Here is a 26,110-nt window from a genome sequence, read left to right on the forward strand (position 1 = left end):
AGGTTAGAATTTGCTAGCTTTCGGTGGATGTTCTGTCTCAGTTGTCGCAAAGCCGCTGAGCAGTGAAAACAAACTCTCTCCCCCACAAAACACCACCCAGTCCATTCCCAAATCCCCTCCAAGCCTCCAAGCCATGATTTTCCGCCTGTGGGTGTTGGTACGTACTTTCACCGCCCGCAGGTAGTAGCGGCATCCAGGCCATCTGTCAGCACAATGCGGGGGGACGAGCGGGCATGCGCCGCTGGACAATAATAATAATTAATGAGCCGGTTTGACGGAGAATATCTGGTTGAACCTGGAAGCTGGAGCAGCCTGTCTCGGGAGCTGGACTCTCGTAACCTAGCTAGCCGTGGAGTTAGAGCTGTCGGCATTGCTCATTTATCGTTATCACTGGTTGCAACTTGCTAGTGGCTGGCCCTGAGCGTGAAGCGTTTCCTGTCGATAACTGAGGGGGGGCCAAATCCCATCTTCATCTCAAGTGAGTGCTCTTAAAGAGCATACTAAGGGAGGTAAGTGATCGTGTGGTTTTTCTACATGAGAAATACTAAACATGTAGGTTGTTGATTTTACAAGGCGCAGGCTCCGAATACTGATTTCTCTTGTTCAGAGTAGGCAGATAACCATGATGATGTTATGGGATGGGATATGGGATTCACAGCATTATTTCCCCCCAAACCCGGAGAGTTCATCGTTCGTGATGTCAGATGACCAAGTCTACTTTTGAAGAGGTGTTTCTTTGGTGTTGTTTTCGAAGCAGTTGATTGGGCGGCATGAACAGTCCAGAGTTATTGCGCGAAATATTCCCTGTTGGTTCGAGCATCCTGACATCCTGCGAATCTGCGAAGTGGCAGCCGATGTGGGGGTTGGTTTGCGCGTTGAGCCCAGCCCGGATGAATCTCACTAGTCACAGTCACAGACTTCACAGTTGATGCTCTACGCTATTTTCCCGTCCGTCCTTGCAGGATGAGCGCTATATCTTCGGAATGGGCTAAGGCTTTACTGCGTATTGCAACAGTCAGACCGACCCCACCCGAGCCTTGCCAGTTGCAGGCAAGAATGATATTAACGATGGGGCCTCACGGTAGAAACAAGATTAATAACTATCACAGGAAAAACATCCAGCAATTTATACACACAACCCCCTCTTTTTGATAGACGCACGTCACAGCTACAGCAGATAGATGATGATAAGTTTAAATTTCTGCTTATACATAAGATTCCCATTATTTTTTTCCATATTAATTGGTGAAAGGCAATTACAGGGTTAAACTCAACATCCCACCTTGCGAGAAGGTTGACCTCCATCCAGTGAAAACCCACGCTGAGCCAATAACTCACACTTTGCCTTGGCTAGCTAGCTTCATTTAACCAACCCTTCCATCAACCCTTGGTGATCAAAGGGGAGTGTAAATCCCAGCACTACTATTTTATTGGTTACACCGTCTCTCCCCTCCCCCGACAGATGTGCCGGAGGGTGACCGACCCTTTAATAAGCCACCCGCCATCCGCCACCTTGTCTCTTGCTCTCTTGCTGCGAAGCTCTCCCTCCTACTCCAAGTTTCATCCTCATGTGCGATCAAGTTTCATCAAGTTTCTATCAAGTTTCTATCAAACCTGCAAAAGTACGTTCTGGACGGTATGACCATGTGCCGGATCGTACCAATATGTGACTGAACAGGTTAACTACCCTCTCTGACGTCTGCGATTCTCTGTCTCGGTTTCTGTCCAAAGGACTCGTCGGGTCGGGGTGATTTGGTGAAATCAAGATATATGTCCCTTCAACTCTCTCATTGTACTTTTATACATGACCAAAGATTCCGTTGAGCCATATCCGCAAAACAAAATAATTGGCCGCTACTAAGGTCTCTGTCGTGTTGGTGAGCCTCTTCGACCTCGGCAGACTACTCTACTGTCCTCATATCAGACTTTATTGCCCGGCCTCCTGGGCGCATTTCATCATGATACGACGACTTTCCACTTTGATTAGCCCTGTACGTTTTTCCTTTTCATTTTCCCTTTTTTCGCGCTCGCTCGACCTACGATAGATATATCCTTTCACTTTTACAAACACCCCGTATTGACATATCGTACCGTAGAAGCGAGCGCCTCACAGACCCCGCGAGAATGTCGAGGATAAAACCAAGTATTACGACATCGACAATGCGGTTGCCAGCTCAAGACCGCGGTCTCCCTTAACCGATCGACAATGTTTATCCCTTGCGGCAGAAACACAGTTACAGAATGCATGCCTGTTTCTTTCCCAGAAAATTGAATTCCCAGACAGATGGACTGAATTTGATGATACATGCGCGGACCAGATGGATGTTAGTCCTACAGGTTCTCACTTCCCGGACTTGAAGATCTCATCATTTACCATCCCAGATCATATCGCTTCAGCCGTAAACGATGATCCTGCTTCTGGTTCGGACCATTTGTCGAATGAGCATGAAAGTGGCGCCTTAGATCCGGAGGACAAGGTGTGTTTGGACCTAAAAGAGAAGCAAGTATTGACCCATGACTACTTCGTGGATGCCTTCGAACTAGAGCAATCAACGGCGCCACTTGTTGTAGAAGAGGTTGGTAAGATATCCTCGTCAATAGACGAGCTAAAATTCCCTAGTCATTTCACCAGGGAACACAACCCCTTACCCGAAACTTTCATCAACTCGCTGGAAGAAGATTGGAAGGATTTGAGAAGCGCGAAACCTCCATATGGTATGTCCTCTACAAATGGCTTCGCTACGGATATTTGGACGATCCAGGAATGCACGACAGCTGAGATGGAGCAAATAGATGCGGGGCTACATTCAATTCTACCTCAATTTGTCAATCGAGAATCTCATGCTACGTCTTCCTCAAGAGAACGGAATATATCACCTCACCAACAGCAGATAGAGATCAACTCTCAACTGGGAGGATCCGACGGACCTGCTAGTCCGGCATTGGAAAATAATAACCCACTGCATACCGACCTCAAATGTCAAACAGAAAAAACCCCCGCGAAACCAATATTCAAAATCAACACCAATTTATCTCCAATGCTCGATGATTCGACCGAAAGGGATCTATCAATAAGCCCTCTTTCTTATGCACAATCATGGACCTCACGCTCCACGACCGGCAAGACAATAATCGACGCAAACGGGCTGGAAAAAGTGTTGACCCCGGTTGAGGAACAGCAGCGCCGTTTAGGGCTCCAGCGGGCTGTTATGGAAAAAATGTCAGGCGGCTTCAGTGTCCCAACATCCCCAGACACAAATAGAGCTACGGCGGCCATTCACTCAAATCCTCCTCCGCCAATCCAACCAACCCCACCAACTTCGCCTGCTTGGAATATGGCTAACGCCAAGGAACAATCCGCCACCAGCAAACCTGTAGATGCCAACAAGTTGGACGAGCAGACGAAAAATACACTTGTGCGGAAGTTGTCGCTGCTGACCCTTGGGAAAAAGAAGTCCGTTGCAAAGATCAACAATGTTCTTGGCTTCAGTGCTATCGTGGAGGCGAGGTAGTTACTAGAGGTAGTTGAAGGCGTTTCCTGTGTGTCTATTTGATCTAGACGACGTTACGATAAATGCGGGAAGATTTTGTCTACTGTAACTATTTTTTTCCCCCTCTTTCCTTTTGATTTATCGTTTCATTTCCTCTTATCCCGTTTTCCCTCGGAACATACAGACCAGGCTACATACCACCACCATTTCCCGCTATGACTTTGACAAGATGTTATCCTATTTCTCTTTTATTTTTTTTTCTCTTCTTTTATTTTTTATTTTTTATTTTTATTTATTTTTTATTTATTCATTTTATTTATTTAAATTTTTTTTTTACCGCACCCATTGTATAACCCTCCTCCCCTACATTTGATCTTGCTCCTTATTGATGTTTTCATATTCATATTTTCGGGGCAAGAAACGCCATTTCGTCCTTTGGTGGCAATTTCCTTTCATTTCTTTCCTTTTCATGATTGTATATATATGCTAGGATTTTTTATTTTATTTCATTGATTTATTTATTTATTTACTTTAACTTCTTTCTGTCAAGGTTGGGCGGAGCACTGCCTTAATTATTAATTTCCGTGTCCATCGGTTCATCCAATCGGATAACCTCCACTGATATAAGCTCAACTATCTCTCAATCATAATAGTAAATCGCGTCTCCTTTCGCAATCTTCCTGAAGAATCGAATGAACCAATGCTTAGATAAATTAACTAGCTCAACATAGTTATAAAATTAAAGTCACTTTTCATTCTCGTATCAGGCAGGGTTTTAATTCGTGTAGGTATGGCTTTCGCCACTAAGTTTGCACAGGGATGTACTGTACGTTTTTGTATGGAGAATTCTTATGTTGCTTGTAATCTGTGTGCTAGCCTTAACCTGGGCCATGTCGAAGCCATTCATTCGTTCTAGAATAGGAGAACTAGTTATATACCGCGCTATCAAATCCTTTAAAGGGGAGCTGAGTCATGGTAAAAAAGTGTTGCGAGGAGCTGCGCGGCGGGTGGGTAACTCATCAACCCGAAGTATTGCGAAATATGATATATATTAATACCACAAGCGGGCGAAGGGAGGGGAATAAATAATAAATATGGAAAGCGAGCGAAGATGTATTTATTTTAGATTAACTAGGAGCTGGTAGGAATGGGTTGACATGCTTGATATATAACCCTAAATATGACGGTTACAGGAGAAATAGAGGGACAAAAAAGGGGCGCCAAACAAACTCAGACCCAACAAGCGAAACGACAACAAAAGGTTTTTTTGGCTAATGTTCATACCTAATGTTCATACATCCCATTCTAATACCGCCTAATGTGTCTTCTGAGTGAAAAAAAGAAAATGATCTTAAATGATTCCCATCATGATTATGGAGCTGCAAAATGTCACAAAGGAAAGAGCAATAAAATGGCACAAAGGAATGGATAGAAAAGAGAAGAGAAAACTGGTCTGTAGCGAAGTAATACCGTTAAGACACTTTTAGGAAAAATAATCAAAAAGCGATCAATGCCCACGCCTGGGCCTCTTATTTTCACCTCCGTTCCTAGCGGAGGGGGCAACGTTAGGTCGGTCATCCACGTTGGCACCAGTGGGTCTTCCACGTTTCCGGGGCCAAGTGCCTCCCCCGTTGCCGCTGCCGCCTGTGCCACCAGCACCACCATTGCCTCCACGTCCGCTACCAGCGTCTCGGCGCTCTCGATCCCGTTCACGCTCGCGATCGCGATCGCGGTCCCGGTCCCGGTCTCGCTCACGATCTCTGTTGCGATCGTCACCTCGACCACCACTACTCCATCTCCGGCCTTCCGGATCGTTTGGTGGTGGTGGTGGAGGAGGCGGAGGAGGTGGAGGAGGTTGCGGGGTTATGTCAGGTTTACCGCCACGGCTTTGGCTCTCTTGGGTACCTGAGTCACGTTCTCGCTTGTCTCTCCGCCTGCTAGCGGAGACTGGCTCTCTGTTTGCGCTCGAGCTCTGTGCGCCTCTTCGTGATGAAGATTCTCGTGAACCGCGAGCCTGGTCCCGGCTGCTGGTTTCTGTTGCACGACCTCGATCGCGTTCTCGATACTCGTCCCGTTTCGTGCTTGGTCTTACGCTGTCCTCTTCGCCTCGACGAGTGGCATCGCGCTCCCGGTCCCGATCTCGGTGTTCCCGTTCCCTTTCTCTCTCGCGTTCTCTCTCACGGTCGCGTTCACGATCCCTCTCCCGATCTGGAGTGCGAGTACCGCTAGAGTGGCGGGGGGCCTCCTCTATAATTTCACTTCTCCGACCAGCTCTACCAGGTCCACGAGGTTCGTCTTGTGGAGGTGGTGGTGCGGCATCAGAGCGACCAGGGAAAAGCTCCGGCCTTTCTGTTCCTGATGGGGGCGCAGAACCAGAATAAGTGTCAGCCTTCCCGCCAACAGGAGTATGCGGTCGGGTGGATTGAGGCGACGGAGCGTTGAGTGAATTGCTACCGGCGCGATTCGCACCCCTTCCTCTTATCGAAGTGCCCATCCCAGCTTTATCTGCTGGACCGCCAAACTGCTGAAGCATATTGTTCAGGCCTGCAAATCGTTTATCTCCCCGGCCCCTCTCCCCTGAAAATGTAGATCCAGGGGGTCCTCGAGTAGTTGGCGAATGGCCAGAAGGTGGATAGCCACCACTCCGTGGGCCAGACGGTGGTAAAGCTGAGGTAGGTGAAGATGATTGAGTTCCATCATCTCCGGGAGTTTGAAGCGCTTTTAAGCGGTCAGGATGAATACCGGATGTATCAATTTTGTCCAGCGGAACAGGCGCAGAAGGCGCGGTGACCGCGGGCTGCTGGTCCTGGTGGGTTGGATTCCGTGTGGATAGCCGGTTTGATGGTCCTGTAGGTGGCTGGCGGTCTGATGGTTGTGGTGGAATCGGAAGTGGTTGCGATAGAGGCGGATTTCTCCCACCACGTTGAGAGGCAGTTCTCCTAGGGCCTGACGGGATATCCTGAGCCCTCTCAAACGGCTCCTGCGGGCGCGAGGGGAATCTTGAATCTTGATTCAACCTTCCATATGACGGTTCTGTTGTCGATGGCGGGTACGTTGATCGCGACTCTTGGCCATGACGGTTATCGCCTGCCGTAGGATGAGTGGCTCTGTCTCCTCTTGGCCCAGTCGGGAGATCCTCTGAGCGTGGTGGGTGAGAATTAAAAGTTGCAGGTTTCCTCTCTTCGCGCTCATTTCGCCTATCGGGTCTGTTGGGAGGCCGGGAATCATCTCCTTTGGTAGGGCTAGGGGGGCGAGAGCCACGGCTTCTTCTATCATCCCGTTCAGGTCTTGGATGTTCGTGACGCTGGTGTGACGGGGTTTCGGGGTAAGATAGGCGGAGAGGATGGTCACGATCGTGAGATTCAGGAACACTGGACTGTCGATATGGATGTATATCGCCATCTCTGAAAGGCCGGTCCGGTTCTTGCCGGGATTGGAAGGCATCCGCTTGAGACATCCTTCCCCTGCTCATCCTTTCAGACCATTCCTGATCTCTCGGCGAAGGGCGTGCATCTCTGTAGCTTGGACGTCCAAGGTGATCTTCGGGAGGGCGTGCAGGAAAGTCTTTATCCATCCGAGGGCCTTCAAGCCTATCCCGGTCCCCAAGCCTGTCGTTTGGCCGGGTGTGGCCTCGAAGTTCGGTAGAGAAAGGATGCTCAAATGGTCTCTCACGATCTTGTCCACCAAATCGCCCAATGCGATCCGGATGTCTGTTGTCCCGCGCATCTCTTCGTTCCTCGGGCATGCCGGGTGGTCTCATAGGCGTACGGTCATCAGAATGCTTAAAGGGTCGAGGAGGTTCCGGTCGATTAGGGAGGTTGGGTTGAACACGGACAGGAGGGCTAGGCTGAGGAGGGTATCGATCGACATCTGGGCGTTTTGGGATGCCTGCCGGATGGGAAGCTTCCGAAGGTGGCTTACCAACTACTCGTGGCGGAGCGGGAGAAGAGCCACGACCTGGAGCAAGGGATTGTGCATCTGCTTGGGGGGTTAGGGTGGTCACGGGGGGCTGCGAAGGTGGTTGTGAGGATGCTCTTGTTGGAGCTTCCACAGGCCTTGCTGCTTTTGCTGGCTGGTCTTCTTGTGTCGTGACAGGAATTTCGCTCTGTTCCACTCGGTCCGGTTTGCCCGGAGCGGTCGGTTCTCTAGTGCCAGAGGCACTAGGTACTTGTTGGGGTAGGGTGTCGCCTTTCACAGCTTCTGGTTTCGTGGCTGCATCACTCATATTCGCGTCCGACGTCTTCGCGTCTTGGATTTCACCATCTTCAACTTCTTTTCCAGGCCCTTGAGGCCGCGCACCATTTACCCTAAGTACAATCAGAAAAAAGTCCCATTTCGTCGGAGGGGGGCAAGGTTTGTATCGACTCACGTGGTTGACGTCCCCTGTGGTTTGAAGTCAGGGGCAGAGGCATTCAAAGGTTTGGGAGTAGTTGGCCGGGGCTGCGGTGTGCGTGCTTTGGCCTTGTCACCGGGTAACGGTTCGTTCTTTGGCGAATTAGCTCCACCTTCCATAATGCCAGCAGGTAGACTCACAATCATGAACGCTTGTGGAAGTAACCACTTCTTTTCCCTTCTATTCAGATCCCCAATCAACGAGGCGGCTGGAATTTTGACATCGTCGCGTGGATCCAATGTCTTGAGGTTGTTGACGCAGGTGTGCATGTCTCGGCCAATCCAGTTAACAGCAGGGAAATGTTGAACCACAGCCTTCAGTACGCTGATGGCATTGCGAATATGCATATACTCGCCTCCTGAAAGACACGTCTTCAAGCAAGCGCCAAAAATGCGGTGCCACTTGTACAGAATTCGGCGGAAATTCTCATAATCCAAAAATGACTTTGGCTTCCCCTCTTGGTCCACAGCCATGGCGAAGCCTGGGAGATCCCTTTTAGTCCCATACGCTTCCTTCTCGTAGACAGCCTTGTCGGCATGCCACCTCATTAAATCACGTAGTACCTCATTGAGGAAACGACCAAAATTGTCAGCTTCCTTAGATGTACAGTGGAAAATGATTGCAGTCAACCGCTGTTCACGGAACAGTTGGTCAAGGAATCCCACCGTTCGAAAATTGGGTGTCCCGGACGAATGCAGATACTTGAGCATCTTGAAACTGTAGAAAGCGTCAATAGGGGAGAGAAGCAATCGAGGCAATAGACACTGTTCCATGACCGCGATGTTAAGGGCCTCATGTTTCCCTCTCAATCCAACAAACCAGCGGTCCTTCTCCTTCTGTAAACGTGCACGAGTTAAACCATAGTACTTAAGATGTGCCTTGTTTTCTGCTAGAATTCGATCGTGGAGGTCGTTAATCTGCTTTTTTTCCTTATCTTTTTTCAAAGTACCAGCCACACTAACATCAGTCCGGTCTTGGGAGATAGCCTGGATCCGCTTCTTGAGACGTTCCAGTTCCTCTTCGTAAGCCCGTTGCGGAACATGAATATCATACAGTGATAGCTGCCAAAATGTGACAAAGAACGGAAGGCCAACAACTTCCCACGTACTTCGCGGCATTGTGGTTTTGATTTTCTCCATCAGCCCTTCAAGTACAGGATGCCATGGTACATTTTCAGGGGTCGGCTGAGCGGCGAGGGGCGTATTGGGCGTGTTCGACGGCGCCTCACTCTGGGTATCATTCGAAGTAGGGGCAGGTTTTTCAGTAGCCATGACCACATCTTCGGATGAATCTTTCTTCTCGACAGCTTCACCCTCATCCACCATTGTCACATCGCCATCGGGAGTCTTCAACGGCGCAACGGCAGGAGTAATAGATTCGCTTCCCGCCTTCTTCGCGGCCTCTTCCCGCTTCTTTGCATCGACTTCCGCAATCTGATGTGCAACACTAGGGCGGGTAATCCAGAACGCGACCTCAGGCTGCAATCCAAAGTCACCAATGAGACTTGCAACGTCCGGCACGAACGCGTCAAATTCCTCAACTGTAAAATTGCTCCGAAGGAGGTCGATATATTGAGTCAAAACCCGGTGGATTTCGTCAAAGATATTACCAAGGAGCTTAAGTTCGTCATCAGCCTCTGATTCCTTGAATATACAGGTGGCCCGTTCCTGCGCAATAGATATGAGAAGCTGTCCCGCAAGTTTGGAATCTGCCAAAGACTTCATAAGTCGTCGGGAGGTTATCTTTGATTCGTGGCGCTTATCGAGAAGCTGTAACATGGTCTGAGACTGTAGCAGTTCGCCGCCGGCCATTGCTTGAATTTGAGAGTCGTTGAAGTTTGTGTCGGTCACGATTCCCGCCATTGAACTTATGAGTTGTTCTAGAATAACGAGATCGGTGGAGTTGTTTTGCCGAAGCTGCTCCCCAACATATTGAAGGACAGGAACGGGGTCCATGATGGTAGAATATCTTTTGAATACCCTACCGACAAAGGATGCAAGCGCATTGAGCCATCTGCTAGTCAGAAGCCCTCCTTCTTGAACCCTACTCCTTCCCTTCTGCCCAAGAGAGTTGATTAGTAACCAGGTTAGGATGTCGTATCCTAGGTACGTGAAATATCTGGCACATTCTACCACAACTTCAATCAAGTTCTCATATGCTTCGATCTGGTTTATAGCAACGCTGATAACGATTCCCGGATTAGCGTACGCGATTTTGGCTAAGGTTCTAGCCATCGGCTTGATGTTGGTTTTGCTTAGTCTTTTAAGGGCATCCTTCGTTTCTGCTCGCGCTTGATCGAACGCAGTTTTGATATCGGGAAGTCGCGAAGTTTGGCCAGAGTACCATTCAGCATAGATGGAATACCTCACATCTCGCGAGAAATGTCTTAAGAGCGCAAAAACTTCGTTCACAACACCAGGGTTTGCTTTGGTTAAACTCAAAGCCGGGACCAAGAGACGCTTGCAAAGATCTCGCCATCGCGTTCGGTTTGAGTCCGACGGATCGCTAAGTAGACTTTCATTCCCAAGCCTAGCCAATTTCGTCAATAGGCTAGGATCTTGTCCGACTTTAACCCCGGAGAGATTCAAAAATGATTCACAGAGAGCGAATACATCATCCACTGTCTGGCACATGGGTATATTATCAGTCCAATCATCCCAATAAAATCGATAGTCGGTTCCATCGTTGGTATCTTCTTTATCCAGCAACGCCCAGCGAAGGACGCGTCGGGGCGGGGGATCCGCCAAACGGATATTTCCCTTCGGAAGGCTTGCTTGGTCTGAACTAGTGATCTTCTTCTGATCATTAATGTCATTCCTTGACGACATTGGCCGCGATAAACCGCAAAGTCTGCTCAAAGAGTAGTGTATTATACGGTGGATATATTCCAGGAGCTCGGGATATGCATCTAATAACCAGGGAAATCGACCAAGGATGTAAAGAGATTCTGGTAAGGCGCCAATAGCAAGCAGACTTTTTAATAGTAGTACTTTTTGGTCAGTTGGTTCCGGTAGTGCTTCTTTGTTCTCTTCGATTTTTGGTTGGGCCGACTTGTCCGCGTCCTGGTCCTTGGCAGGGGTTGCTGCGCGCGTGTCAGCTTCTCGAGGTCTAGGAAGTGGTACAGGTATAGTGTCGTCGGTTAGGGCACCAGCCATCATCAAAGCGTTCATTGTTCCAGCACCAGGTCTAGCTGCCAGTTCTCTTTGCTCCTTTTCTTTCATTTTCTCCTCCTTCAGCTCGTCCATAGACTCGTCAGGTCGCCAAAGGTGGGGGTAGAGGTCTCGTAAAGATATAAAACCAACTTTTATGAGCAAAGCAGCTAGATAGATGAGATTGTCCGGTAGAATGTCAGACGGATTTCGAGCATTGGAAGAGTAAAACCGTAGCTTGAATCCCAAAAGTTGCGCTGCAACCCTATTTCCCTTCGGTGGTAGCGTCCCCGTCCGCTCTATCCACTCCCGAGTCTCTTTATCGTCATCCGGGACGATATTTCCGAGGTCGGATATGGATCTTAATTGGTCTGAGTCTAATGACTGGTTCCGACCTATTTCGAAGAACGCACGGATGCCAACTTCCCTAGCTCTATCCCATAAGACTCGATCTCGATTTTCGTTCATACGAAGAGCCTCTTCCCGGTCCTCTTCTGTTGTAGACCAGCCAGCAGAGCCAGGTAGCGCCCATTTAGGTAAACCGGACTCCGCGATCCCGCAATACCGGCGAAGGAAATTTTCGTCCTTCGGCCACCACGAGCTGACGCGTAGGAACTTGACAAAGAATCGATATTGTTTCACGAGAACTGCGGCGAACACATCTAGCGTGACATCGAGAGCCCTTCCAACATCCATGTCAAACGCTCCAATCATAGCTTTGACCCTTTCAAAAGTATCTTCAACAACTTCGGCCGAAGGGGGTTCATTGTTGCTTGTCGTAAACAATTCGGTTAACAGCTTAGAGTATCCTTCCGATTCTTCTCGTAGCAAGTTATAGTTTGACTGACGATAAAGAAGATTTGTTTGTTTGCGAATTCCCATACGAGCAAAAGTATCGCGGATTAGGCCAAGAGATTGTAGTAGGGGAGTCTCGAGCTGCTGTCGCATCAAGGAGGACGAGATGCCTGTCGAAAAGACAAGGGTGCGAAGACTAGGATGTGTGGTGTCTGCGTCTGTTATAATAGAGAGGGTATCGAGGAAAAGAGAACGCGCATCAAAAGGTGGAATCACAGCGCTGTTCGGTTCACCCGAATCGGTTGCCTCATCAGTAGTCACGTCTTCGCCAACAATCTCCTTCACACACGTCCCTCCATCGACTGCAGATATTCGGCCATCAAAAACCGACTGGATAATCTCCTGGAAGATAGACGAGATAACCATGGCGCTCTCGGTCTTCCGGGCGTTGATCCCAGCTTCGACGACATTTTTCTTGCCCGTCGACATCCAGCTCTCAATACACTCCTGTGTAACGTAGTCGTAGGAGTAGGGGGTCGCCAGAGGCTTAGCCACGGCATTAGGTATTGGGGCGGAGGGAGTCCTGCTTGGTTGAGAAGGTTCGGGGGGTTCTCTAGGTGATGCCATGACAGATCTCGATGAAGGAGAGCTTTCTTTCTGGTGGGAGTTGTGAGCGTCGCTCCCTCTTCGCACTGGCGTACCATTCCGGTTACTGCCTCTGCTTGCTCTTCGTGCTCCCCTACCATGGTTATCCTGTGAATCCCGACCTTGGCTATGGAACTGGTTTTGTTGTTGCTGCTGGGCCAGGTTGAGGCTTCCTGGACGATGAGGAGAAGGCCGCGGGCCACTGTTTGCCGCATCTCCAGGCCATGACCTATCGCCGCGTTTACGCTTCCCACCAGCCGGAGGAGCCATGGTGGATGCTTGGGGGCGCGTTGTCGCTCAGGAGAATGAAATTTGACGCGTTGAAAGAGCGATTCATAAGGTTTTGACTATCTGGATTGTTGCGAAGACATCAATGATTCAGTGAGTAAACAGGTCAAGTAGCACAGAAAGACGAAGGGGAAGGGGGATTACCAGTCGCAGACTATCCATAAGGAAGGTTAAACAAGAAGGCCCACAAGCCTTTCACAGCTTTCTGATCGTTTTCGGTTAATCGCGTTTGCTTTGTCCACCGGTTGCGTGAATCGCAGTTGAGTTGTCGATTGAATCTTTGCTGTCCGGACCTTAGCCTTCTCAATTCGGTTTAGCCACCTGGACGGGGAAGAGCCGCAAGCCTTGTGCGCTAAGCGAGTTTTGGTAAGCGTGCATCTAAGTTAGCTAGCCAGCCACCACAACCTCACTCATTTCCCTAGAGAACGTCCTGTCTTTCAACAACCCACTTACACTTCTCTGTCCAGACATACATTCATTAAAAGAAAGGAACACAAGAAGCCAAAAAGAAGGGAGCACTCCACGGGGATTAGAAGAGAGCAAGCACCGAGGATGCTTGAAGGATCCTTCGATAGTACATTGTGACGAAACCGTTCCGGGCTATATTAACTACTTCGGAGGCTGTGCTCCGTAGTGCGATATTGGTAACTAATCTTTACGGCGAGATATTATCTCCATATTGCGTCAATCAGAAACCACAACTCTCAACTATCTCCATTAATCGTCCATTACTATGTAGATAACTAACTGGGAATCTCATACATTGCAACACCTGACAATGATCAAACTCCTTTCAAATACGATAAATCCTGAATCTCTCAAAGACTCGCCACCACCAGTCTTCTGCTCATTAGCAAAAGAATGCCACAGAACCCACAAACCACTTCATTTGGATGATTGAAGTACAAAATTGAGTCTAAGCACAAAATTTTGCTAATATATCAAAGAATTTTGACACTAGGAAACCAAATAGAAAAGAAAGCCTAAGACTTCTCGTAGTGGTCAGCCCGTCGGACAAGCTTGGGCAGGAAAATGGAGCGAGTCCTCTCAGGCACCAGCAGCAATACCTGCGGTCGCGAAAATAGTTTCTCGCGGCGGATCATGAGACTTGAGACTGCTACAAGGGCGCCCCCTGCGATGACTAGCGCATATGTTTTGTCAATGGCACTGACAATGGCATCAAGCACCCGCATTTTGAGGTCTGGAGAGAAGTTTTGCACCAGGCCAGAACGAGCCCCCAGGATGGCCGCCTGAATGTCCGCCCCGGCAACGTCCGGTAGGATCTCCTGAATCTGGTCCTGACTGGCGTTGAGGAGGATGGCGTTGGCAAGGGCAAGAGCAATTGTAATCCCCACGAACTATGCTAATGTGATAAACCCGATGGCTGGTGCGACATTTTCCTGGTCGACCACAGCTTGGGTGACGGAAAATGAGGCCTGGAGAAACATTCCTACGCCGGTGCCTATGAGTACGGTATACCCGTAAACGCGGCTGAGAGGAGTGTCGTGCTCGACAACGTACATGAGGCCAGATCCAACTATAGTCAGAAAACCGCCTACCAAGTACCACGGCATGTAATACCCTAGTTTGGCCATCAATGTGCCGTTGATAAAGACAAACACGATCATTACTATCACTAAAGGCAGCAATCGCCACCCTGCATCTAACGGGGTGTCGCCACGCGTGAACTGGAAGAAAAGAGGAACCATGTAAAATGGGCACAAAGGCACATGCGCCAGAGGCAGCTGTGCAGCTGAACAAGAGGAGCACCGTACGTGAGCGGAAGAACTGCACTGGAATAATACGACGCGAGGGGCAGGTGCCGATAGCCCAGGTTTGTTGGATGCCCAGCAGGATAAATAGCACACCAGCGACGACAAACATGGAAATAATCCGCGCCGAATTCCACGGGAACGTGAGTCCGCCCAGATTAAGCGCGAGAATGAAGGCTGTCAGCGCGCCGCCCTGCAGCAGGATACCCGGGTCATCCAGCTCGGCCCACCGCTCCTTGATAGTCGCTCCCGGGCGCGGGTCTATACTTGGGATGAGGAGAAGGTAAAAGGGGGCACAGGCGGCGCCGATGAAAATGTTGATATAGAATGCCCATCGCCAGCCCACATCAGACTCGCTAAAAGCACCCCCGACCACAGGGCCTAGGACAATTCCAAGTCCCCATGTCAAGGCGGTGCAGGATACAGACAATGGCCGCTCCGTGAACGTGGTGGTGGCGGCAATAAGCGTCATGCACCCAACATACAAGCCGGGGCCCCCCATGACTGCTAAGGCGCGACCAAGAATCATGCCATTGAGGGATGGGGCGGCGCCGCAGATGGCCGAGCCGACCTCGAAAATGACCGCGTTAACGATGAAGAGCCACTTCACGTTTACCTGGCCGTACATTCGGCCGCAGACCAGGTTAACAGCGGTCGCGCAGAGCAGGAAAGCGACGCTCAGCCATGCCAAGTTCTGGATGCCGCCGAGTTCTTCCACGATAACGGCCTGCAGATCGGCTACCACTGTCACGTCGAGGGCATAGAGGAAGGTTGAGGCTAGGATCGATATGAAGGTCAGATACCATTTCCATCCGTCGATGTTGCGTGGAGGAGTATCTAGTGTAGGGCTTTCGATTGCTGTGGGACTCTCAGCCTCAGTAGTCGAGTCCTTTGCACGGCTGGTTGAACTATCGCCTTCGGTTTTCTCAACTGCCATTCTGGAGCTGAAAAGCAGTAGATGGAAGAGGGAATATGTTGTGCTTCCTCGCAGATAGCAATAGGCAGGGAATGATTGTAATGGTTAATGGAACCAAATTCCATTTCCAAAAAAGATCAATAAAATTGGAGGCAATGGACGATTGAATTAAATCCTTTTCACAAACTCCTATCTCGACAGCGGCCCCTGCTTACCCTTTGGGCTGATTTGTCACCTCATACTTTGATTCATCGACTTACTTATCAGGAGAATTGGTCCTTACGTCACTATCTAACATATCATCTACAGCTGCGGACTTAAGTCTTGCTAGTTGGCGGTCAACCATTAAGGGAAGTAAGTAACTACTGCTGTAGTATTCTGCCCTGCAGGAACTGACGCCACCGAAGCTTGACCGAAACTTTTCGGTCCAAAATTTGTCAGCAAGACGGAGCTTGGAAACAAGTTCGTGATGATCGGCAGCGTGTCCATACTTTAAATGACTTACAAGTTGAGCTCGATGGACGGAATGGCTTTCAGATCTCTGCTAGAACGCACTGTGTACACCACAGGGAGCTACAGAGCGACCATTCATGGAGGAGTTCGGTGGAGTTTCAATTCAATTGCATATCTGTTTTCATGAGATAACTACTCATGACCATGCATACTAACTCTACCATAGCAGGCTGCGTACCGGGTTTGTTGGACATGGCGGGATTGGCATTAACAATCTGAACTAGCTAGAGTTGAAGTCTCCTGGCCTGATTTCGGGGGTAACTACTGACGGAGTTAGGTAACGACCGGACATGAGTATGGAAGACTGAATGAATCACGCTGGTAAAATTATTTCTTATGTTCCTGATCTTTGTCTTCTCATCATAGATGTCTGAAGATCTCTGAGAGAACGGTGCTCTGAGACCTTCATATAGTACTGCTCAGAGATCTTGTACGTATAACAACGCGTGAAGAAAGGACTTATTAAGGAGATGTGCTCTCGGTGTCAATGATTACTACTTGTCAGATAATATAGCAGTGTTCATTACTTGATTAACAATTCATAAGATGATTGGCTTCTGCCAGACGTGCCACCTATTCCTTATAGATAGGCCCCCGAAGGGAGAGAAGAGAAGAGGAAGAGGGAGGAGTTAAGGGGAAGGAGGGGAGGGGAAGGAGGTGCGGTTGGAAGCTGGCACAAGGGACAAGTGCTTAGGGGAGGGAAATCGAAGAACCTATTTATCAGTATGACACTGAAGGTATTTGTCAAGAATGATTGTATCTGAGTATCCATTGTGAGGTTGAAAATATGGAAATGTTGTGTATTTTTCTTGTACAGTCACTAAGCTCGACCCAGTCTTCCGTATTAGGAACTATTTAGCACGTCCCCAAGATAAATTTTAACAATTTCAAGCAAGGACCAAGGCCTTTGCTTCAAGGTCAACGATATCAGGCAAAATTTCACGCGCAGATGGCCGGTGCGGATTCCAACCAAGAAGTTTCTTCGCACGAATCGCATGGGCTCTCGAATTGGTTCCCCACGAGAAAGGCCCAAATGCAAACAAATCTGCAGTCTGCTTGCCATCCAGGATTTCCAGCTCTGAGGAGGTGATCAGTCCCTTGTCAAAAGCAATCTTCGCTACCGCCTTCTCCACATCGCCCCAGACAAACGATCCATTTTCCACAAAGTAATACCCTTCCTTTCCCCAAGTCGCTTTCCCGCCGCCGGCAGCCGCAGCTTCGCCAAGGAGGAGGAATAGGTCACTCAAATCATAAACATGGATTTCGTGCCAGACATTTTCGCCTTTGCCCACCTGGAGGCCCTTCTTTCTCTTTAGAACGTACTTGGCCAGGTTGTATATCTGGGAACCTCGGGTATTTCCTGGACCCCGTCCAGCGCCATAGATTGTCGGGGGGCAGACGATGGCTGTCTTGGCCCGATCAGCAGCAACCTCACCGACAGCCAAGACGATTTTGTCCACGTCTCGATGGAAAGCCTCGTCGGGAAGAGACGTCACTTCGCCAATTCCATCCCAGTCATTGTATTCCTTCGGGCGAAGACCTCCGTAGGTCGAATTGCCTAAATCTTCGAATGTGAGAATACCTGTTCCCGAAGTGTGGATCCACCAACCAGGGCGATCGGGCGTGTGGGCAGCTATGCCCTTGGCAATCGCTTGTGAGGAAGCAACATGGTCACAGTCCGCGAAGTCTGTTGAAGCCAGCAAGATCATAAGTAAACCGTGTTAGCCAGCCATTTCCCAGACGATTAAACATATACGTTACTTCACAAGTATGAAGAGGAAATAGAAGATAGTATCTTGCAAGGACATGTCATACGGTAGACGATATCCGCCTTCTTTGCTTCTTCTTCGAGGAGCGCAACGGAGTCGAGATCCCCGTACACAAGCTTAGTGTTTGGATACTTGCTAGTAACCAACGCTCCTTTTTCCTGACTGCGGACGAGTGCAGTGAACTCCCATTCCGGGTGGACTTCATTGAGACGGAAGAAAGCATCTCCCCCGATGTATCCAGTAGCTCCAGTCCTAAGCTTTGTCAGATCGCCCGTGGGATACTTAGTTTGGAGCGGAATGCGCTGTTAACTCACACGAATACCTTGGGTGGGGCCATTTTGACGCTGCGGGGGGGTTCTTATTTAGTAGATTAGTGAAACGGGGCTCCCGTCGCTCCAAGAGGGGTCGGGGTCTGTTGAAGGGATATGGAGACAGTAGTGCGAATAGGTGAACGCGTGCTTCAGGGCTTTCAGCAACAATTCACATGGATGATGGTTTGGTGATAGTTCAAGAACAACTCCCCTGGCACCAGCCCTCTTATATATTCCTCGTGAATTCACCTGATGATGCTGATGTTCTCATCCACCTTGGCAAGCAGTGGGGTAATGTATAATCCATCCTGGACACTCCCCCATTCTTGGAACCATCTGGGCGCCGCTTTGCCATTTTGGGTTATGGCTTTAGCATACGCTGTACAGTGTCAAGCTTGGGTTCTTCAGACCTTTTGCAAGCTCCCACTGGTGGTTGAGATCTGCAACATTGTGCATTGAGATTGAAAATCTCGCTGAGCATTTTATTTAATAGACATATTTATATTTTGGACCCTGTATAACAAAAGACTGGCTGTCTCACACATTCCGAATTGAAATGCTGTTCAATCTCATTCCGCACCGCAGGGGACGTGATAACCACGGAGCAATCGAAACCCTCAAAGCTACAATCTTAAGAATCACTCTGCAGACTGTAGGAGGCGTATTCTTTTGGCTTTACCAAGCTGTATGTACGGTACAAGGCTCAAAGGCCACCTGGTCGCGGTCAAAAATACACTTTGGGCAAACGCTGTTCAAGGGATTGAAGTAGGAGAACTTGCTGTTCCTCTTGAGCTAGTCTTCTGACTCTCCAGAGACACAGAGGGTGAGGCAGAAGAATAGGCACTCATTGTTGGAGATTGCAAAACACTTCTTGCAGAATACAGGAGCATATTTTGAATAGGATGCCTAGGAAACACCATGCTTATTACAGCAGCATGTTCAAAACTGCATGATGTGCAGGGAACCAAAGACTCCAGAAGCTGGGCCTGTTTATACAAAGCCAGATTTCATAAGAAGGAGCTATTGACATTGGGTTTGGCATTTTGCTCTAGAATCATTAACTCAAGTGCACATATGAGCACTGAAATATATACATAGTCTAGTAACTAATATTCTTTCATAGTATGTTTTGGTTTTTAAAGCTGCTAATCATTCAAGACATCTCATTTCTGTCATTTTGACATCTAGAATTATATCCACACTGTCATCTTGAAGATTGGAGGAGCTCTAAGATAGTGGAATAGATGCATGCACCAGTCCTCATTACAATTGTCCACATCCATTGTTGGCCTATCCAAATAGCCAGCTTTCAACGAAAGAACATATGATATGACAACACAACAACTGTGGCTTTCCGGTGGGGCATTCTGTTCTTAGAAGGAGAATTACCTTTTAAGCTCGGGAACGGATCCACTATGTCAAGAATATGTGCCCTAGATTCGGTCACAACTAGGCGTTATGAAACGTGGGGATTTCCAAGCAGCTTAATAAGGTTCACTTACAATAAAGTATTCTAACTTGGACGATTCGATATTGCCCGTCCACAACCTCGTATTCCCGCCCCGCGCGCCTTATGACAGGGGCATGGTGCACGAAATACCCCGCGCTGAGCAAAACTTGGAGCCGAAATGTGTAATTCCTTCAATGATATATTAATCTCCGTTTCACCTCCACATAAGTAGTCCATTTCCGAGTTTAACTTCGTTTACATAATTACTGCTGAGCGGTTCCAAAACAACAGGAAAAAAGAAGTCACGAAAACCGAATTTCATATTACCTATTTTTATAATCAGAGAGGAATCTAACATATTGAAATACCTCAAGTCATAAGAACAGAAAAAAATAAAGAAAGAAAGAAAGAAAAAGCAACAATGTCCGCAGCCACACCAACAACCACAGATCCAGCTCCGGTCGTCGTAGGCGGCTGTGCATGTTCCTACCTCCGCTACACTTCCACCGCCCTTCCCAGTAGCCTATCGCACTGCTTTTGCGTTGAATGCCGCAAGTCCGCGGGCGGCCCGTTCCAAACATACGTCCGCTTCCCCACAACGGCCGTAACCTGGCTCAACGACCGGCAGCCTAAATATTTCTCAGCTAGCACCTTCGCCCGCCGCGGGTTCTGCGACAAGTGTGGCTCGAGTTTGGTGTTCCAGATGAATGAGCACCCGGAGAGGATTTCGTTAACTGGGGGCTCTATTGATGATTGGGATGTGAAGTGGGGACTGGAAGGAAAGAGAGAAGGGGAAGGGGAAATGGAAGGGAAAGGGGAAGGGGAAGCAGGAGCCAAAAAAGATGGATGGGACGAATTGAATAAGTCATCCGTGTATTACTGGGTGAGAGAGAAACCGTCTTGGTATAAGGTGCCGAATGATGGTGTGGTGAAATACTTCACGGATCCGGATCTTGAGGAGCAGCCGCCGGGATTCGGGGGGGGGGGAGGGAGACCCTTTTGGAGTGGTGGCTCGTAAATGATAGCGGGCATTGGTATTCGATGTATATCTGAGCGGCAATTTTGCAGTAAGGAGAAAAGGGGTCATATCCCATGATCTTCCATATATTTCGTTCTGGGTTTTTGAGCTGAGGGCTCATCGGATAATGTAATAATAGGGTGTTCCATCGAAATGCAAGGAGCCGATTGTTGTAGTTATTTGGTGCTTCAGGCACTCATTGTCCAAACAGAGAATTGAAGATGCATGATAGAATACATCAAAATCACCCTCTCTATCCCAACCAGTGCAGGGCAAGATCATCCACGTGATCTCTTAAAGGGGCTCTAACAACACCTAGGGACCACACAATACTCAATATAAAACAAGATTCAGATCAAAAATCTTCTTCTTCTTCTTCTTTTGTCATTATTCAAAAGACTCCAACAGTGATCACACCTTTTCTGCTCTGACATTCCTTTGATTGAACCCAAGTCTTTCATCACCTTTCCATCATCATATCCCTTTCCACGGCTTTGCCCCTTTTCCAGTTGTATCTCCCGTCTTGGACTCTGCAGAACATCTTTGTTCTCCTTATTGCTTCAGAAGAAACAGTCTCTAATACCAGGTCGGGTATTCTGAAGGCCTCTTGGTGTCCACGCAGCTAGGGTATCGTCCTCTCGACATAGCAAAGAGCCATCCATCGCCTAGCCCCTAGGGCTGTTGGAAACCCGCAGAGCAAAGAGTGCCCTTTTTGTCAACAAGGTTGAACTATTCAGTCATTCCATCGCCTGGATCAAACATTCGTTTTAGCATATAGCTAGGCCCTTTCTTCCTTCCTTTCCCAGCAGAACAGCATCCTATCCTATACCGCGAAAACCACCGCTCTTCAGGAGCTGGCTCAAGCTGTTCGTTCGCATCCCCCTTTCAAAAGGTTATTCGCAAGACTTCCTTTTGAAATCAACTGTTATTCCAATCTGTTCAACCTTGAGATAGACCTTCTCGTAGCAACGCCGAGAACGCAATCAAACTTGTATAGCAATCCAAGTTTCAGCAGAATACCTAGCATTAAGGACATTCCATCAAGATACCACAGAAGTCCCAAGGAATTCTGCAAACCGATTTCGTTTTGCGTTCTGCGCAATTTCATTCCAAGAAAGCCTTCTGGAAGCCCGTTTGGAAACACTTTTGGAAATTCCTTTGGATTTCGAGCAGAAATAAACACACTACCGTAACGTTCTGCTGCGCTTCGAAGGACACAATAACGATTTATCCCGATAGTTCGTCGCAGAATGGCTGATTGGGATCCGTCCCTCTATACCGGAATGCCTGACCGATTGGATAGTCCTGGGCCAATTCCGGAAGAATATTCTCGACAGTACCGATCTCTGACAAAGAACACAGTAGAAACCCATGGGCTAGAAACCCAACCCCCTACGACAACATGGAGTTCTGTAGCTCAAACGAGCCGGGTAGGAGCAACGTTTCTTAATAATCCAGAGTCCCATTCAATGCCTAAGCCTTCAATTCGTCCTTGGCCAACCTCAACCACAGCGTCTGGATCTGGTTTCTCTGGCGTGCAGGGGGCTGCAAATGAGCACACGTACGGAATGGCGAATGCAACGGGACGGAGCCAGCAAGAAGCACATCGAATGTTGCAGCCTCCTCAACAAAGAGTAGGGACCCAGCATGTGCATAACAATGGAAACCAATATCTCCCTATGAGACCATCAGCTTTCACCAGAGGACAACAGCCTGAAGTACAGCAACCATACCAGAATTTTCAGTTCCAAACTCAGTCACAGATTCAATCAGCAGCTCAAGCTCAGCAACGAAATACTCCCCTCCAGAGTTTGCAGCCATCTGAGTCAAGACAAAGTACTTCTGGCTCAAGAAGAGATAGACCTTCAGTCAAGCACCTAACCTGCTGGTGGTGGAATGAGAAGGGCCAGTGTAAATACAGTGTGGATGAATGTCTCTATGCACATCATAAGACAGGCAAGGTTGCTGACGCCCCAAGACAAGTGAAACCTGGAGGTAAGTCTCTTGTTCAATTTCTTTGCCATAGTGATGAAAGCAGATTCACTTCACTTTCCATATTCCCGTCACAATGTTTGTTTGCATGTTTGGAATCCGATTAGTCAGACCTCACCTTAGTATCGCTTCCACTTCGCTTCATATACATCTTCCTCTTCCTCTTCCTCCTCCATCCTTTCTTCTTCTTCTCTTTCTCAGCCACAACCCGTCTCCTCTGTACCGCGTTGATACACCGCACCAAGCCCCCGCTCCGCTTCTCTTACTACCTACCTGTATGGCACATTGCCCACGAAGTCCCAACTCCCCATGTAGGAGCCCGCGGGCTCTCATCTCCTCAGGAGAAATCAGGAGGTTGACACCCCTTGCCTTTATGTTTCTTCATCTCGATACGCTCACTCAAAAACTCATTAACTAAACGTTCCCCTTCCATGACGCTGACAGCGAGCTTGACAGAGCCCCCAGTAGCGGGCAGGAAGCTCGCAAGAGCCCTGCAGGAGGAGGAGGAGAGGAAGAGGGCACCAGAGCGAGAGGTGGGCTGTAAGTACAATTCAAGTCCCTCTGTAAAAGCAGTTTCGAACGCGTCCTCAACCGTTGCAACGCTGATTGCCTTCATCATTTGATCCAAAACACCTTCCATCCACCTAATTACAGCAGAAAAAACAACTAACATCCTTAATTTCCTCGCAGTCCTCCGAGCCCAAAATAAAGCCCTTCGCGAGGCTTACCTCGCTCTGCGGGAGACAACCTCGCAATCCCTCTCAACAGTCGTCACTATGCGGCAGTCTGTCACAAGACTGTCCGCAGAGGTGGTAAACGTCGAGAGGGACCGTGCGAGGCGCGGCCAGCTTTCCGCCACGCCCATAGGTGGCACAAATCAAGAAGACGCGCAGATGGCGCGCGCCCTGCGATCCGTGGATGACCAGGGTCTGCTTGCGGGCGTGGTGGAGGGGCAGGCGCGGGCGCGGGTGGCGCGGGTGGAGGAGACGTTGGAGGCGGTGGGGTTGGGGGAGGTTGTGGCGGAGGGGAGAAGGGGATGGTGAGTAGAGGGGGGAGATGTGAGGGGTTGGCTTCTTTTTTGTATAATTATATTTTTTTCTTTTTTCTTTTCTTTTCTTTTCTTTTTTCTTTTTTCTTTTTTCTTTTTTCTTTTTTTTGGTATGACTGGAGTGCAAGGGGTGTATGATTATGAACCACGAATTCAAATTATGAAACAAAAGTGAATTTCGTTCAGAAAGCAACTTACAGAGCCGGTATAAATAAATAGGAAATGGGGACAAGGTAGAAAGGCCAAGGTATTCTCTCAGCAGCGGCGGGCAGGTGCAAGAAAAGAAACAGAGGTAAAATGAGAATATCTCGTCATAATCTACATATCATGCCACACTCAAAATGTACTGGTAGCCAAGCGGCTTGCCGCATTTTTGGCATCCACTCGATCATCATCCTCTTCCTCAGGCAAACCAATCATTCCAGACCCGCTAAGGGAGCGGTTACGTGTCCTGCCTCCATTAGCCTCGCCTTCATACTCGCGAATTGGAGAGATAAAACTTCCACTGATGCTCCGACTTAAGCTGTCACCGCGGCGCGGTACACCACTCCACGCATCGCCCTTGGGGCCCTGGCTTGCTGCCAGACTAGCCCGACGAGCTGCAGGGTGCGATTCGCGACCTAGCCGGCTCAAGCCGCCAGAGGCATCGATTGCACGGATATCTGGCCGGATGCTCTCAAGAGTGCTGAGAGTGCGACGCTCAGCTTCTATTTCCCGGAGGGTGTATTCACGGATGCTGAGGAGCATATCAGATGTCGTACGCTTGAACCAGCGGCGTTTTTCTTGTAGGAGATTGGCGGTTACGCGTTGGGTTTTCTTGGTTAAGTATTCTTCGTGCGCCTGTGCGTCTTCGAGGGAGCTGATGGCCTCGTCAACCTTGTCGGATCGAACGGAGGTGCTTCCCTTTAATCTGTCAGCGGCGGCGCGTTTGCTACGCGCGGACTGTTGGGCTTGGATCAGCTCCCGGAGCAAGATGTGTCGGTTTGTCAGCGTCTCTTTGACGATAAACGCATCAGATGAGTGGTAGTTTAAAGGATCGCCAAAGGTGGTGGCCTCCGCAGTTCCTTGTGCAGCGTGGTAATCGCCTACAGCTTGAATCACTTTCCCGAGTTTACGATACGCATTAGCGAGACCTGGGTGGGTTTCTTGGACGTGCATCTGGCCCATTTTTACGCCGAGGTCTGATTCCGCGAGTGCTAGACCTAGAAACAAAGAGTTAAAAGTTGTTGTCATCGTGCGGAGCCTGCATGCTTACTTTTTCTTGCTTTCACAACACGGTCGACCTTCTGGCCTGTATCCATGGTACCCAAATAAAACAACTTGACAACCGGGCGCGCATCTTGCAGTTCTGGCGTATCGTCCGGCGGAGGAGCAAATTGTTTGAGAACCTTTCTCCGAACCCCAGTAGCTGGCTGCTTCATCCGAACGACAGGGCTGTACCCGAAATCACTCTCGACGAAAAGTATCATCTCATCATCTTGCATCAGGGCATCATTTGCACAAACATAGTTAAACCATCTCTGCATCGACGCTTTCACCCGAATCTCATCTTCATCCGTTCCGGCGCCGGCTGGAGTTAACGGAGGAGGTACGGCTGGAACGATGGCCTCAGGGTTCGAGGATATTAAATGATCGGCAAGCTTGATAAACTCGGAATGGGTTCGGCGAACGTCGCGGAATTGCGTTGTTCGAAACTTTGGTATGTTCGTCTATCACAATAATAGAATTTAGCAAAATCGCAAGGTTTTGATGCTAGAAAAAATGAGACATACGTGGACGTCAAATCGCAAGATAGGATCCTTCTTTCCAGTTCTCTCCAATCCCGTAATCTTAGCCTGTAATTTGTACTGGGGAGCATTTGGACGCGCTTTGTTTCTTGCTCCGGTTTGATATCTGGCCGAAACTTGTGCTCGTTGCTGAGGAGGTTGTTCATAATTGGAGGGAGGGTGGGAGGAATGTTCTTCGTGGACTTGGTCGTCGATCTGGGAATCTTGGAGTCGCTCAGATAGACCCTGCGTAGTAGACTCTTCGTCCTGCTGTCGTTCACCGTCTGGGCCATATGGTGATTGCTGGGGAGGTAACGGAGATGGAGGAACTTCAGATGCGGGGAACATCCGATCGGTTCGAGGAGAAGCCGAACCCCACGGGGATGAACCGACAGGATGTTCCGGATCTTGTGGAAGGGACGAATAGTCCATGGCGACCACACTTGGTTTTACTATATTTCAAGGGAGAATATCACTGCCAGACCACGGGGGGCTGCGGGTTCATAATAGTGAGGCCAGGTGGAGTTCTAGGCACCCAGGACAGTCGCGATGTTTGCCCTAGAACACCCGAGTTCAGAGATAGCAAATCGCCGCAATTCCGTAGTAGAATTTGATGATTGTCAGGATGCATCAGCCTAAAACAAGCTTCAAAAGTGCGCGGATGATGTCCACGAAGGTAGAGATCGTAGCCATAGTGTCGTCGGAGGTTGAGTGGATGCGGATGGCGCTAGTGGCGCTTGCAACCCACCTTAGCGCCAGCTTTTAAACTTCGCGGGTAAATTCTGGCAGAACAA

General features: G+C 49.0%; 7 protein-coding genes across 9 annotated transcripts; 3 read left to right on the forward strand and 4 right to left on the reverse strand.

Moving 5' to 3' along the window:
- The first annotated feature begins 22 nt into the window (after positions 1-22).
- On the forward strand, positions 23-4,485 carry BDCG_07857. Of its 3 annotated transcripts, none has more exons than XM_045423635.1 (4): positions 23-509; positions 608-1,991; positions 2,097-2,715; positions 2,794-4,485. In XM_045423635.1, the coding sequence occupies exons 2-4, from the start codon at positions 1,959-1,961 to the stop codon at positions 3,510-3,512; spliced, it is 1,371 nt and encodes a 456-aa protein (XP_045272523.1). In that variant the 5' UTR covers positions 23-509; positions 608-1,958; the 3' UTR covers positions 3,513-4,485. The 3 variants fall into 3 exon arrangements, with proteins under 3 accessions (XP_045272523.1, XP_045282337.1, XP_045282338.1); XM_045423636.1 differs by having other exon boundaries at positions 49-509; positions 2,097-2,324; positions 2,383-4,254; XM_045423634.1 differs by having other exon boundaries at positions 2,097-4,485.
- Positions 4,333-13,044, reverse strand: BDCG_07858 (tho2 protein). Its single transcript, XM_045423637.1, has 4 exons — positions 12,906-13,044; positions 8,025-12,824; positions 7,861-7,976; positions 4,333-7,798 (listed from the first exon to the last, which is right to left on the reverse strand). The coding sequence occupies exons 2-4, from the start codon at positions 12,741-12,743 to the stop codon at positions 4,999-5,001; spliced, it is 7,635 nt and encodes a 2,544-aa protein (XP_045272524.1). The 5' UTR covers positions 12,744-12,824; positions 12,906-13,044; the 3' UTR covers positions 4,333-4,998.
- A 591-nt stretch (positions 13,045-13,635) lies between these two features.
- Positions 13,636-15,708, reverse strand: BDCG_07859 (MFS drug efflux transporter). Its single transcript, XM_045423638.1, has one exon. The coding sequence runs from the start codon at positions 15,468-15,470 to the stop codon at positions 13,941-13,943; it is 1,530 nt and encodes a 509-aa protein (XP_045272525.1). The 5' UTR covers positions 15,471-15,708; the 3' UTR covers positions 13,636-13,940.
- A 718-nt stretch (positions 15,709-16,426) lies between these two features.
- Positions 16,427-18,488, reverse strand: BDCG_07860 (nucleoside-diphosphate-sugar epimerase). The gene is made up of 3 exons (XM_045423639.1): positions 18,046-18,488; positions 17,778-17,983; positions 16,427-17,649 (listed from the first exon to the last, which is right to left on the reverse strand). Exons 1-3 carry the CDS (start codon positions 18,066-18,068, stop codon positions 16,850-16,852), a joined length of 1,029 nt encoding a protein of 342 aa, XP_045272526.1. The 5' UTR covers positions 18,069-18,488; the 3' UTR covers positions 16,427-16,849.
- A 909-nt stretch (positions 18,489-19,397) lies between these two features.
- On the reverse strand, positions 19,398-26,101 carry BDCG_07864 (vacuolar protein sorting-associated protein vps17). The gene is made up of 5 exons (XM_045423642.1): positions 25,323-26,101; positions 24,806-25,259; positions 22,244-24,752; positions 19,545-22,187; positions 19,398-19,475 (listed from the first exon to the last, which is right to left on the reverse strand). Exons 1-3 carry the CDS (start codon positions 25,746-25,748, stop codon positions 23,887-23,889), a joined length of 1,746 nt encoding a protein of 581 aa, XP_045272529.1. The 5' UTR covers positions 25,749-26,101; the 3' UTR covers positions 19,398-19,475; positions 19,545-22,187; positions 22,244-23,886.
- On the forward strand, positions 19,591-21,024 carry BDCG_07862 (uncharacterized protein). The gene has a single exon (XM_045423640.1). It carries the CDS (start codon positions 19,914-19,916, stop codon positions 20,508-20,510), a length of 597 nt encoding a protein of 198 aa, XP_045272527.1. The 5' UTR covers positions 19,591-19,913; the 3' UTR covers positions 20,511-21,024.
- On the forward strand, positions 21,761-23,573 carry BDCG_07863 (uncharacterized protein; the record flags this gene model as incomplete). The annotated part of the gene is made up of 3 exons (XM_045423641.1): positions 21,761-22,505; positions 22,959-23,042; positions 23,193-23,573. The coding sequence occupies 3 exons, from the start codon at positions 21,761-21,763 to the stop codon at positions 23,543-23,545; spliced, it is 1,182 nt and encodes a 393-aa protein (XP_045272528.1). The 3' UTR covers positions 23,546-23,573.
- Positions 26,102-26,110: the final 9 nt, after the last annotated feature.

Source organism: Blastomyces dermatitidis, assembly GCF_000003525.1.
Source record: "Blastomyces dermatitidis ER-3 genomic scaffold supercont1.10, whole genome shotgun sequence".
Classification (NCBI taxonomy): Eukaryota; Fungi; Ascomycota; class Eurotiomycetes; order Onygenales; family Ajellomycetaceae; genus Blastomyces; species Blastomyces dermatitidis.